The following is a 14,245-nucleotide window of genomic DNA, read 5'->3' as shown; positions in this document are numbered from 1 at the left end:
GTTATTTAAGCCAAGTTCCAGCTGCGATTCTCTCTTCCTGCCTCCTGGCTCACCGTGGGACTGCTCCTGCACATCCACCTGGCCTTGGCCAGTCTCCATCAAACTACAGGGCCAGGTGATCCTGAGCTGTGAAGCTCCCAAAAGGAGCTCCTTCCCAAGAGGGAAAATGCCAAAGCAGGGAAAGCTGCCTCCTGCGAAGCCGCTCACAGAACCGGAGCAGCAGCCCCGGGGAACCGGGGAGACACGACAGCTCCTCTGTGACAGGCGGCTCAGCGGGGAGACTTCAGAGCAGAAGGTGCCTCAACAGCTCATGGAGAAACGGAATTTAAAAATTTAGACACTGAAAACGTCTAAAATCCATGCGCTGTTTTCTCATGACTGACATTTTCCATAAAATTTTCAAAGACCACTCGTATGCGTGGATTTCACAAACAATTTTTTGCACCAAAATAAGCTTACCTTTAAAAATCCGTTTTCTGGGGCCAGTGCTGTGGAGCAGCGGGTTAGGCCATGGCCTGCAGTGCCGGCATCCCGTTTGGGTGCCGGTTCAAGTCGCGGCAGCTCCGTTTCAGATCCAGCTCTCTGCTTCCGCCTGGCCTAGCCCCAGCTGCTGCGGCCATTTGGGGAATGAACCAGCGGATGCTTTCTGTCTGTCCTCTCTATAACTCTAACTTTCAAATAAGTAAATAAATCTTAAAAGTTTTTCTGAACTTTTTTTTTAAGTTTCATTTTATTTGGAAGGCAGAGAAAAAAAGAGACAGAGATTAGAGAGCAAGATCTCCCAACCACTGATTTACTCCCCGAATGCTTGCCAACAGGAAGGGCTAGGCCAGGCCAAAGCCAGGGGCCCGGACTCGATCGGGTCTTCTGTGCTGGTGGCAGGGACCCACGCATTTGAGTCACTTGCTACCTTGCAGGGTACATATTAGCAAGAAGCTAGAACTGAGAACACAGCTGAGAGCTGATCCCAAGCACTTTCTAAAGATTTATTTAGCCACAGTGACAGGAAGAGAGAAAGAGACAGAACCTCCATCCTTGGGTAACCCCTCAAACGACCTCAACAGCCAGGGCTGGGCCAAGCGGAAACCAAGAGCCTTGACTCCATGTGGATGGCAGGGGCCCAGGGGCCTGAGCTGTCATCCACTGCCCTCCCAGGCTCACTGGCAGGGAGCTGGATCAGCAGCAGTGCAGCTGGGACTCGAGCCAGCACTCTGACATGGCACACTTGCGGCTAAGTGCTGGCCCAGCCCACCATGCCACTGCTGAGCTCCGCCAGGCACTCTGGATGCGAGATGTGGCCCCAAGTGGCACCTTCACTGCTGTGCTAGGTGCCCACCCCTTCATACACTCAGGACCACCAGTCTGCCAGCATTCCGAATGAAGAGTTGACGGCCGACAGCACTTACACAGGGAGAGGGGTGTGTGTGAGCCACCAGGTGGCTGAAGCGCGCCAGACAGAAGCCCACGGACGCACCTGGGCTGATTGTCGGCAATCCACTTGCCTATGGAGATCAAGCGCTGCTGCCGTACCCGCTGCTGCTGCCCCTCTTTGTCTCCGGTGAGACCCTGGTGGCCTTTGGAGAAATCCAAGTTCCTGAAATCCCAATCAGAAAATTATTGTCCAGGCAATCCAAGGTTATACAATTAAACACAATGGCTTCGGGTATTGGCTACCTTGAAATAATTAATTTTATGCGTCTGACCCAAAAACTTCATGGAAAAACATGAACTGCAAAGTCCAGCTTCATTTTGGTAAAAAATTTTTATTTACAATACATGGAATGAGGAGTTCAAATAAGTCAAACTTTTACTAGGAGAGATTCTCCTACCATTCCAAGCAGTAAGTTTACTGTGCTTGCCTCCTAAGTAATGTGCATGAAACATGCACAGTAATACTAAGGGTCCTGGGGGCGGGGGGGGGGGGGGGGTCTAACAGTTATCAGTCCAGCCACTTTAAAGAGGCCCATTCCAGATCAGAAAAAAATGTATCAACTATAAAAACTCAATGTGAAGAAAGAATTTTTCAAATTTCTCCAAGTTAAATTAAAAAAATAAATAAATAAAGGTTTCAGAGTTGCCAGCCAGGCTGCTGCTCTCTGACGCCCGCCGAGCCCCAGCGGCAGCGGGAGCAAGGAACAAGGTCTTTACAGCACGGCACAAAGCAGGCTGCCAGCAGGTCCACACTGGGGAAGCAGCCAGGAAGCCACAGGAGGGTGTCCTCTGCTGGAGGGGTGAGGAAACCTCATCATTACAGGCCACTTTCTACTTACTGTCAAACAGCCACCCTCAATCTTCAGTTCTGTGTTTGTGCCTGGACCCTGCCACCCACACGGGAGACCCAGATGGAGTTCCAGGCTCCTGGCTTCAGCCTGGCTCAGTCCCGGTACACTGCAGTACACTGCAGTCAGCACCGTAGATGGGAGCTCGCTTGCTCTCTCTCACAGCCTTTCCAATAAGCAAGTCTTTAAAATGTGTATGTACTATAAATCAAGGAAGGTGTAGGGCTGGATTCCAGGGACAGAGAACTCTACAAAGGGAGGGCTGTCTACACTCCGGGTGGACAGCGCCAGAAGCCTGTGTACCTGGCAAGAGGTTACTTCGGAGAGGCATTTTGGACACAGAATCACACAGATTTGATGCAAAAGGCTAACAGAAGTAAGAGCTTTTCAGAATTCTAGCTAGGTCACTTAGGTGAATAATGCCAGAAGCACAAGTGAGAAGTGCACAAAGAATGTTTTTTGCTGAGCAAATAGAGTGCAGGTTCGGTCTGGCTGACCGTAAAGTTCCAAAGGCACAAGGGAGATCTGACGGTCTTGGTCCCAACTCTAAGATCAGTCAGACCTGAAAGTTGGGAACTTACTACCCCAAAGATGGAAGCGCCGGACAGCGAGTGGACCAACCCCAGTGGGAAGGAAGGGCAAGGAGAGATCCCTGGGGAGGAGCTGTACCGAGGGCACACGGGACAGGAGAGCGTGAGCAGGACAGCACGAGGCAGCATCACCCAGCTTGGGACAGGGCTTTGCGAAGAAAGGGCAGGAGGGGACCGAGGACACGGGACACCGACTGCCGACACGAGGAACATCAAGGGCGCCTTGGGCCTGGCTCAGCCTTGAGAGGTGTCCCAGGTGGCATCCAGTGAGACAACTACCACTGAGCAGAAGCAGTTTTCTTTTTCATTCCTTTTCTGTGTATTTTAAAAGCATTCAGCATTAAAATGGAAGGCAAGGCACACACAAATCCATCTGCTGTTATGCAAATGAGACACATACACTCACCTGAAAGAAGGTCTCAAGGCCAAAAATCCTTGAAGCTCAAACTCCTCTGGAAGTGGAGTAGCTAAACAGGGTGGAAGCAGAACTGTGAACACGTTCGGCAGAGCCCTTCTCACTCCACAGGAAACCCAAGGGCGCAGCACGCTCAGCCTAGCTTTCTCCGCTCTTCACAAGAACCCTAGTGCAGACAGCTCGCCTACCCAAACCTGGCAGGCTACCTGGGCGTCCCGGCACTCGCCCGCCTCCCAGCGCCAGGAAGCTGGGGACGATGCTTTTTAACCAGCAGTCTCACAAGCCCACAGCCGCAGACCCGGTGATCCAGCACCCACACCCTGGAGTGCTGTGGGATCCTCGAGCAAGGACGCCGCCAGCGCTCTGAGCAGGAAGCAGCTTTACTCCCGCCAGCACTGGCTCAGTGCACTCCGTCCCGAACACTGAGCCTGCACGAGGCCGGGCACCGGTTCCAATGGGGCCTTCTATGCTACCTGGCGGCTACAAGGGTCGCTCCGAGGTTGCATGTGCACAGGCAGTACTGATGACGTTAACTGGTCTCTCTCATAGATCTAGTCTGTCCCCCCATGTGAGTGAGACCACGCATCCACTGGCCGACTCTGAAGCCTGGTGCTGATCAGCAGCTGTGGGAACTGCCCCTGCGCCGCCACGGAGCCTGCAGGAAGTGCACGACGCTCAAGCTGCGAGTCCCACTGCGGCCACGGGAGCAGCGGGCTCCAAGGCCAGAACCAGGGAGCAGCCGCCGCGGCTTGTTAAGGGAGCGCTATGCACGATCACGAAGCTTCTAAAGCAACGGAAGGTGGCAGGTCAGAATTCGGCACGTTCAGAGGATGGAGTGTATACAAGGCCAGTAAAAACCACGCTTTCAAATGCTGAATGAAAATCAAATGCTGACATCATGCTGAATCTACAAAAAGCAGATGCGAAGCCGTATGTGACACTAATCATCTCGTATGTGTCTGCAAGCAAAGAACATGTCTGAAGAAGATGCACAGCGAACAGCGCCATGGACCCTGCGTGCTCTCCATGTCATTCATATTCACTCCTTTTTTAAAAAAAAGTAGCAATGGAGGGGAAGGGAAGAAACTGGGAGGATTTTCAGGAATTGCACTCGCTAGATTCCTACTGCGATGTAGCCCAACAGAGGGAAGGCTGCCAAGAGAACACTGTCTCTAACCCACTGACCATATATAAAGTCACTCCTGACACGCCGCGTTTCAGGTCAAACACTGGGCTTGCATCCAGCACCAGGGACGGGGAGCAGTCAACAGCGGGGCGGCGGCCCTTACCATTAGTGCTGGAGAGGTCCTCCTCCTGGGGGTGGAAACTATTTAGAAGAGAAATCAGCCAGGGCCAAATGCTGCAAATGAAAGAAACACTTCAGACTCCATTTTTACATGAGAAACAAGAACACCAACAAGCCAAGAAATGATATCTAGAGGCCTCACCTTTACGCATTTCCACCACTTCCACATTTGAAAGGCTGTGTAATTCCCTAAAACCTATCTTCAGGGTGTCTAGATGAAGCAACACTTCAGAAAAGTCACAACTTTCCATGCCACTACTGCACATCACTTTCCAAACTTAACAAAAGGTGAAAATAATTTGTTAGTTCTAAGCACGGAAACTTCTGTTTACTGAGAAAGTGTCCATGATTTTACAGAGGTTCACACGCACGTGCACGCACACCCCCACTGTGGAACCTCCTGCCAGCCTCTAATGTGTGCCTGGGAAAGGTTACACCACTGTACAGCATCCTTTTCTCTCAGCTCTGCTCCTTTTCAAACTCCTGTCTGTGAACATTTACACTGAAACAGAACACACACGCTGCACTATCAGAACACACACGCTGGACTACCAGAACACACGCTGCACTATCAGAACACACACGCTGCACTATCAAATATACACGCTGGACTACCAGAACACGCTGACTACCAGAACACACACTCTGTACCATCAAATATACATGCTGCACTATCAGAACACACACACTGGACTATCAGAACACACACTCTGTACCATCAAATATACACGCTGGACTACCTGAACACACACGCTGGACTATCAGAACACACGCTGGACTATCAAATATACACACTGGACTACCAGAACACACACTCTGTACCATCAAATATACACACTGGACTATCAGAACACACACTCTGTACCATCAAATATACATGCTGGACTATCAGAACACACGCTGGACTATCAGAACACACGGTGGACTACCAGAACACACACGCTGGACTACCAGAACACACACGCTGTACTATCAGAACACACACTCTGTACCATCAAATATACACGCTGTACTACCAGAACACACATGCTGGACTACCTGAACACACGCTGGACTATCAGAACACACGCTGGACTACCAGAACACACACACTGGACTACCAGAACACACACTGGACTACCAGGTAAATGGAGAGCTTTCATGTGTCCCCATGAAGTCCATAGTTCTGAGAACTATCAGAATTACTTTGAGTACAGATTACAGAAAAGATGAGAGTCAGAACAACTTTCAATCTTCTACGCCTAAAATAAATGTAATTGAAACTGTCTGTCACTGAAAGGCAACATGCAACAGTTGATATATAGGAAATAATGGGAGAAATGAGACTTCCCTTCTACTCCTGGACACACACTGTGAGCACACTGTGCCGGATAAGACAGACATGATTCCACTGCACGTTCATCTTGAGTGTGAACGCTGCACCTGGAGACAGGAGCGAGCAGCAGGAGGCACCAGTCCTAAGACCCTGCCTCACTGAGAGTGGAGATGAACAGACGCACGGCACAGACGCTTCCTGCAGTCTGCAGGGAGCAGGCAGAAAGCAGTCTTCCACTGTTCCGTGCTGCTTTTGAAGACAGATTTCACGTGTCTGAGTACCGAACACGCAGCGCACACGAGCACCCAGGAGAGCGGGACACACTTACTACTGCCTCTCGTCCACCACCGCCTCCTGGAAGACACGGGGTCTGAGCCGCAGCCAGTCCATGGAGACCTTGACCGCAGGAAGCGGGAAGGCGCTGCTGGGCTCCTCCTGAGACTCAGCCTGGAGAGGACACTTGCACAGGACGCCGAGGAAAGACACTTCAAAGAAGAACGTCGGGAAAGCGTGTGAGACTGAACGTGTGCCAGCGTTGCGAGCCTCTGAGCACCCACCCATCCCAGTGTTTCCTGCTAAAACGGCACTTTCTGTTTCAGGCTAACGTGTTCTATGGTTGGGGAGGGGGTGTCAGCTGACAGAGGGCAGAACCTGGGGTTCGAGTGACCTGATTCACTAAACGCACAGGTCTACTTTATCTGTCACTGTGCTTTGCCACATTGACAAAAAAGCTCAATATTATGCTTTTTCAAAGATAGCAACCTTTGTCGAAGTTAAATGATTTAACACTCACTAAAGAGGGCCAGCAACTGAGTCCAACACAGCTGCTCGTCTGGGCTGTAGCTGTGCTGCTCTGTTTCGCTGCTGAAGTCACGGAGGTGGTGCAGCTGGAACAGGTTAATGACGGTGACGTGCACCAACTGCTGCGAGTTGAACGCCTTCTGGAACAGCAGCCTCTGTGAAAGGAAGCAGAACAGGAGCGTGTGGGGCCCAAGGACTGCGCCCACAGGTACACCTAGAACCCCCAGGAACAGCATTCCAGACGCGGCAACGGTTCCACTTGCAGCCTCAAGTTTAGGGTCAGATGCTCCCCAAGCTGACGACTCTGCCAGGAAGGGAGTCCACCTCCACCGCTGACCATTCCCAAACACCACAGAATTGTCAGAACTGTTTTTGTGATGAACTTTTATCCCCTAAAAAATTATTTTTTAATATGTCCTGAGAAAAAAAGTTTTGGGGCTCCAGCCGTAAGTTTATATGTCTTAATCCATTCTAACTGGTTTAGATCCACACATATTAAAATATTACACTGAGATCAATGCTTGGAAAATATGCATGTTAGTGAAAAATTTTCAAACAAAAGGGCTAAAAAATACCCTTTTGAACTCTTGCTACACAAAGCATAACTTGCAAGATTCATTATAAAATTTAGTCTTTCAAAGACTACTGACTTGTAAAGAAAGAGCACACACAGGCTAACTGCACTAGAGCCAACATCAGGGCACTTTCCAGGAGCTTCCAGAGTGATGCCCACGACGCCCTCCCACGATCCTCGCCAACTCTCCTCACGTAACGACTAGACACTCCGTGACCTGCTCACCCTGAGGCGCTGGGCTGATGGCCTCAACTTAATTCTACTCGGACACGTCCATCACTTCAGATTACTCTCAAGGACAGCGCAGCATAAACGCCAGTCCCGCCAGCCTGCCAGCTGCGAGCGTGTGCGCCCCGGCGGCCTCCACGCTCCCCGGGGTGAGTGCCAGCTCCTCACGCCCGTGTCAGTTACCAAGCACTTTCCTTTCTTTTCCTCAAACTTCCCCAAACCTTATTTCTTCTCCAGAATTCTCCCACAGCACTTCTCCTTTGACCTCTGCATCCAGCCTTCTAAATCAGCTGGTCACTCACACCTTTGACCTCTGCATCCAGCCTTCTAAATCAGCTGGCCACTCACACCTTTGACCTCTGCGTCCAGCCTTCTAAATCAGCTGGCCACTCACACCTTTGACCTCTGCGTCCAGCCTTCTAAATCAGCTGGCCACTCACACCTTTGACCTCTGCGTCCAGCCTTCTAAATCAGCTGGCCACTCACACCTTTGACCTCTGCATCCAGCCTTCTAAATCAGCTGGCCACTCACACCTTTGACCTCTGCATCCAGCCTTCTAAATCAGCTGGCCACTCACACCTTTGACCTCTGCATCCAGCCTTCTAAATCAGCTGGCCACTCACACCTTTGACCTCTGCATCCAGCCTTCTAAATCAGCTGGCCACTCACACCTTTGACCTCTGCATCCAGCCTTCTAAATCAGCTGGCCACTCACACCTTTGACCTCTGCATCCAACCTTCTAAATAAGCTGGTCACTCACATAAACTGAGAAGATGAATCTGCATTTTCAAGGGGAACCGTTCCCAGTGTCCGTGGTGCGGGAGCCCTGCGTCTGCTGGGAGAGGTGGTGTCCCGCAGAGCACCAGGCCTGAACTCCCAGAAGCACTCACACGTCCGCACCCAGCCAACAGATGACAGCGCACACTCAGGAAGGCACAGACGCTCCACCTCCGACAGCCCGGGAAGTACCTGGGACACAGCAGGGACTCGGTAAACCCACATCTGTGGGAATCCATGTAAAATTATTCAGTTGTGATTTCATGAAGTGCAGATGGCATCAGAGCAAGCAGGGGTTCCCCAGGGAATAAAACCAGGTGAGCCGTGACCTGTTCTTGCCAGCTGGCTGCTCAAGACTACACAGAACTGAAGCCCCGAGAAACAGCACCCACACGACAGAAAAGGCTGCTCCTCGCCAGTCCTACACCTCAGGCCTCAAGCTCAGCAGACCTCGGTCTGGCAAGTATTTCTGCTGCAGACGGACAGCTAAGACACATGGGTGTGGACCTGTGGGAGACATTATTATCTATCTACAGGTGTTGCAGAAATGCGAACGCTTCACTCCAATAATCTGTTCCTTGTGTTTTAATGCTGGGTGAAATTTCAAATAGATCTTCCTCCTACCAAGTTTAACTTCTGAGTGCTGGAACCATACTACAACATGTAACTCAGCAACTGCCCACCTACAGCCACCAAAAATGCTTCAGACGGAATCAAATGCAAAAGCCCAAGTTCCGGACGGCACTAATGTACCCGTGAAGCGCTCAGTTAGGAAATGCAGTTTTCCAAGACCCAGAGCCACAGCAAACCCCAGAGACCACCTGGCCCAGCGCCCTCAGTAGGACGATCTCTAAACCAAGACAGACAGCTACAAAGAGGAGAATCCACACTCTCCCTCTACAACCGCTCACAGATCTTGACTTCAGGAAACACAGAAATATTCTTCTTTCAAAACAATCCTTCACACGTCTCCATTATTACGAAACTAATTACAGCGGTTTGTAACTCCCAGTCTGACCAGGGAGGGCACTGCGACACTGGAGGTGGAGGCCCAGTGTGTGGCAGGGCAGTCAGGATCCGGGATCTGCCGAAGGTTGCTGGCTCTAACCTGGCCCAGCCCCAGCTGTGGCATCTGGGCAGTGAATAAGCAGATGGAGGCTCTCTTTCAAATGAATGAATAGAACTTTGAAAATAAAAGACAGAGGCTGGCACTGTGGTGCAGGTTAATCCTCTGCCTGTAGTGTCGCTGCTCCTCTTCCCATCCAGCTCTCTGCTGTGGCCTGGGAAAGCAGTGGAGGATGGCCCAAGTGCTTGGGCTCCTGCACCCGCGTGGGAGACCTGGAAGAAGCTCCTGGCTTTGGATCAGCCCAGTTCCAGCCGTTGCAGCCTTGTAGGGAGTGACCAGAGAATGGAAGACTTTTCTTTTTTGTCTCTCCCTCTCCCTCCTGTAACTCTACCTCTCAAATAAATAAACAGAATCTTTTTAAACAAACAAACAAACAGTGGAACTCTTCAAATGATGTATCATGGGCTAAGCTTTTTTAATTTCTAGTTACTATTTATGGGGTACCAGGTGATACTTTATTGGGCACAATGTAGTGTTTGAGAAGTGAAATACAGGCTTTTACAGGCTGCTAGGAGACACAGAAGAGAATCAGGTGGCTCTAAATTAGGTAACTTATTTTAAAATGAACTTTATAAAACCTTAAATTGTAAATACATAAGACAAATCCTATTACACTTTTTCTAGTACCACCTCTTGCACACAGAATCAACTAAACACTGACTATCTATACACACGGTGCCACACTGCCTGCATCCGTCTCACCCACCAAGCTCCACGTGTCTCGGAGTTGAGGACTCTCACAATGCTGACACAGAAACTGCCCGGCCCCCGCGTGTGGACACGCAGAAACAAACAAGAAACGCAGTGTTTCTGAGACTGTCTTGTTTCCTGTTGATCACAGTGCCTTAAACTGCAACTGATACACAGTCGAACCTATCTGCTGAATGAGCGGATACAAAGGTGGCAGGCACCCTGGACTCTCCCATCGTTTATGCACGACGCCACATCTAAGCTGCTCACTTCTTTCTGTATTAATGAAAGACCCCTTTTATACATACCTACAAAACCAGAACAAAGATCACTTATCTCCTCACACCAATCTGTGAAACACACTTAGTTTTTACCAGGAGTTAAGAAATGACATAAAAACTGGGAGCCAGGTTCCTCCAACTCTTACACGTTCTGATTTAGACAAGACAAAAATCCCCCACTTTCAGAATCTAACCTTAAACTGTTCTTCCAACTTCTCTCGAAGAGGGCCCAACTTTTCCAGGCTCTTACTCAGGTACACGTGCCCGTGGAACTTAATGAAGGCCTTGATGAAGTCAGAAACACCCCACTTGGTTTTCACCTCATCCCGGCTGAAATGGAAGGAAAACGTCCGTGAGTCGTGAGCAGCTGCACCGCGCTCTGAGCTCCTGACCCGAAGTGGGGAAGCGGGGGTGCTCCGCAGCCTGGGCTCCCCGCCCAGAGCAGGCCGGACACGGACCGTCGTGGCCGTGACGGCCTGTACGCCTCAGAGCGACAAAGCCCTCTGGGAAGGAAGTCAGCCCCACCTCTCCAGGGCTTTAGAAAGTGCTTTCTGCAGGTTCGTGGAGGCGGCTGGGAAGGGGAACTTCACAGCAATGCTTCTGCAGTAGTAGAAGATGGTGGTCAGGTGGTCTCCTTTGGAGGAAGCCAGGATGGCCAACTGGTTGTAGGGCTGACCTGCAGGACAGAGCCAAGATCCACAGTGACCCAGGCAGCACAAACTCCTGCTCTCAGAACAGAAACCGTCAGTCTTCAACCTCTACATTAAAAACGGAGCACGCTCTGCACCTGAGATCCATCTCAGGCTCACGCGAGTGGGCACTCCCGTGACAGGACACGTGAGATCCACCTCAGGCTCACGCGAGCGGACACTCCCGTGACAGGACACCTGAGATCCACCTCAGGCTCACGCGAGCGGGCACTCCCGTGACAGGACACCTGAGATCCATCTCAGGCTCACGCGAGCGGACACTCCCGTGACAGGACACCTGAGATCCACCTCAGGCTCACGCGAGCGGGCACTCCCGTGACAGGACACCTGAGATCCACCTCAGGCTCACGCGAGCGGGCACTCCCGTGACAGGACACCTGAGATCCACCTCAGGCTCACGCGAGCGGACACTCCCGTGACAGGACACCTGAGATCCATCTCAGGCTCACGCGAGCGGGCACTCCCGTGACAGGACACCTGAGATCCATCTCAGGCTCACGCGAGCGGGCACTCCCGTGACAGGACACGTGAGATCCATCTCAGGCTCACGCGAGCGGACACTCCCGTGACAGGACACCACCACCACCACAGAGGCTCCACCAGCCCGGGCTGCTTCTCAGAGCAGTTCAGAGCCCTGCTTCCTGCTCAGGCACCAACAGCAACGGTTCCGGGAGCTGGTCCCTGCCTCCCTCGGGGAGACCTGGATGAAGTCCCTGCTGTGCGTTTTGGCGCAGCCCCGAAAGAAATGAACAGGTTAGACACACAAAAATATTTTGGGCTTTGAGGAGCAAAATGTGTCTATTCCCAGCCACGGGACGCTGCCACGGTGTGAGCGGTGCCGTAGACAAGACCGCCAGCCCCGCATTAGACTGCACTCTCGAGGATTCCCATGTGGCTCAACAAGAATGTCTCACACTCCCGAGCGTCTGCTGCAACGGCTATTCTGGGGCCATCAAAAGGCAAAAGAACAGATCATTTTTCTAGGAGGAAACGGTAATAGTAAAGAGACAGCTATTCTATAAGCAATTATAAGGAAGCCAGAGTTGTAGAAACCACGTCAGATCACATCAATTATTTGGATTGCTTTACTGAAAATAAAATGCATGTTTGTGAAAGAAAAAAAATTCATTTCAGGCTATAAGATGCAGTCAAAAGGGAAAATACGACATTTGATCCAAAACTCAACATCCACTGCTTCTGCATTCGCTGCGTGACTGCACAGAACAAAGTGTCTCGTCAACTCCCGGGCTCAGGCCCACTCACCATTGGAGGGGACGAGCTGAGCTGCGTGTCGATAGTAGGATTCTGCCTGGCTGGTCTGGTTTCTGTATCGAGCTGAGAAGGAAAGAAAACTCAGCTTAAGAAACAAACAAAAAACCCACCAGTAACACATGTCCGAAACAGCTGTGGTTTTACATTCTGAAGATAATAAATTCAAGGTAAGGTCATGAGACAGAAAACACTTTAAAACAAAGTAACTATAGGATTATGTATGAAGTGTCCACCTGGCCTGCCCTAGCTGGGACAGTCAGCACGTAACCAACGGCAAAGCTTACCGAGCCCCCACTTTCAGGTCCTCCAGGGTCAGGCATCACCAGCGCTCACTATGGACTATGCTGGTGACCTGGAGCCGGCCCACAAGAAGGGGTGAGACTTATATGGCACTTAAAAACAAAACAAAACAAAAAAACACTATACAATATGATCTGAAAATTTACGTATTTCTTCAATATTTTATAAGGTGATTTTGAAAAAAGCCTTCTACTTACTCCAATCCAAGTATGTGTGTATAAATTTCCTTAAAACAGAAGCAACCTCAAGCCCTGCCACTGCCTCTCCCAGAACTCACTGCTTCCTTTGATGCGATCCCCACCCTCCCTGGAGGCACTCACTCATGACATCAGGAAACCTACAACCTTCAAACTCTAAAGCAGCAATGTTCTCTAATCCTTGTGATTTAAGGACAAGCAAAACATAATCCTATAGTTAATTTGTTTTACAACTTTTTTAGGTCACCTTGAAGGAATGACAAGAATAAATAAGTTATATAACATTCCCACATGAAATACATATAATGGAAATACAAATTTAGCTTTAAAAAGGAAGCAAAATTATAATGCAGCTTCTAGCACCCTGGCAGGAAAGAAGGCGAGCTGGCTTTAGGAGAAGTCATTCACAGCACAGCCCAGGAGTTCAGAAATACAGCACCTTTGCTTTCACTTTGCTGTTTATAATTTGTCTACATCTGCATAAAGTTTGAATAAAATTTAAATCTTAGTATGTTATTTCCTTCAAGATCCTCCGAGTCCCCAAACACTGAAAACTTGTAAGTTCCTAAAAATACAGCCTACACTTCAGATGCCAATTCCAAGCCTGTGTCTACGGCTGTACTAAAGGAGAAGGCTCTCTCTGTGACTGATGCGAGCACAAGGACACCTGTGTCGCCGTCCCTGCGCGCTGAAGGCTCACCAATGTCTCCAAGGTGGACGAGGCAGTGCTGGCAGATGTAGGAACAGGAACTGGACTGCGGCTTCACTATGGCGCTTGTATGTGTCTGTTTATTGCTGATAATTCCCAGTTGGGAAGACTTCACACGACACGGTAAATCTACATTGAACACTGTACACAGTTCTTGTAATAACTAAAAGAGAAACACAAGCAAGGTTCAGTGGTCGGTCAGAGTGCTGTAGCAGTAAAGCCAGCACACTGCAGGGTCACACACGGGGGACCTGCACAAGGACCACATGAGAACCACGTCAGCTTTCGGAGCACAACACCCGTGCCATGAGTCACGGATCATCCCCTTCGCATTCTCGCACATGCGTGCAAGCTAGGGTGTGCGCCCTGAAGGAACCGCAGGGTCTCGAAGGATATTCACGCAGACAGGGCTCCCAGGCACCGCCAGCAGCACAGCACAGAACCAGCTGCTTCTCTCAGAAGCACACACGAAACATCAGGGTGGGCGTTACACGGTCTGACGCAAATGCAAGCCCAGGTGTGTCAGATGTCAGGATTTTCTTAAGCCACTCCACGTCTCCGCACACACAACAGACACCACAGAAATTCTACCTCGCTCGCTCAACCTCACCCCTCTTCTCTATTCTCACAGGGGGAGGGGTGCTCATCGCCCTGGTCAGAGCGAAGCCCTCTG

At 50.5% G+C, this 14,245-nt stretch overlaps 1 protein-coding gene across 7 annotated transcripts in view; it reads right to left on the bottom strand.

The window, feature by feature from the left end:
• The window catches only part of SMG7 (SMG7 nonsense mediated mRNA decay factor), a 77,040-nt gene that overhangs the window by 10,550 nt on the left and 52,245 nt on the right, over positions 1-14,245 (bottom strand). For all 7 annotated transcript variants that reach the window (XM_051841430.3, XM_051841429.3, XM_089311966.1 and 4 more), the window contains 9 exons: positions 13,564-13,735; positions 12,358-12,429; positions 10,910-11,060; positions 10,579-10,714; positions 6,699-6,861; positions 6,234-6,390; positions 4,574-4,644; positions 3,276-3,336; positions 1,475-1,594 (listed from right to left, as the gene is read on the bottom strand). In XM_051841430.3, coding sequence (XP_051697390.2) covers positions 1,475-1,594; positions 3,276-3,336; positions 4,574-4,644; positions 6,234-6,390; positions 6,699-6,861; positions 10,579-10,714; positions 10,910-11,060; positions 12,358-12,429; positions 13,564-13,735 — 1,103 coding nt within the window. The remainder of the gene's footprint in view (positions 1-1,474; positions 1,595-3,275; positions 3,337-4,573; positions 4,645-6,233; positions 6,391-6,698; positions 6,862-10,578; positions 10,715-10,909; positions 11,061-12,357; positions 12,430-13,563; positions 13,736-14,245) is intronic.

This window comes from Oryctolagus cuniculus, chromosome 13 (genome assembly GCF_051225735.1).
Source record: "Oryctolagus cuniculus isolate XC-2025 breed Fujian yellow rabbit chromosome 13, ASM5122573v1, whole genome shotgun sequence".
NCBI lineage: Eukaryota > Metazoa > Chordata > Mammalia > Lagomorpha > Leporidae > Oryctolagus > Oryctolagus cuniculus.
This window is presented reverse-complemented; position numbering and strand designations above follow the sequence as displayed.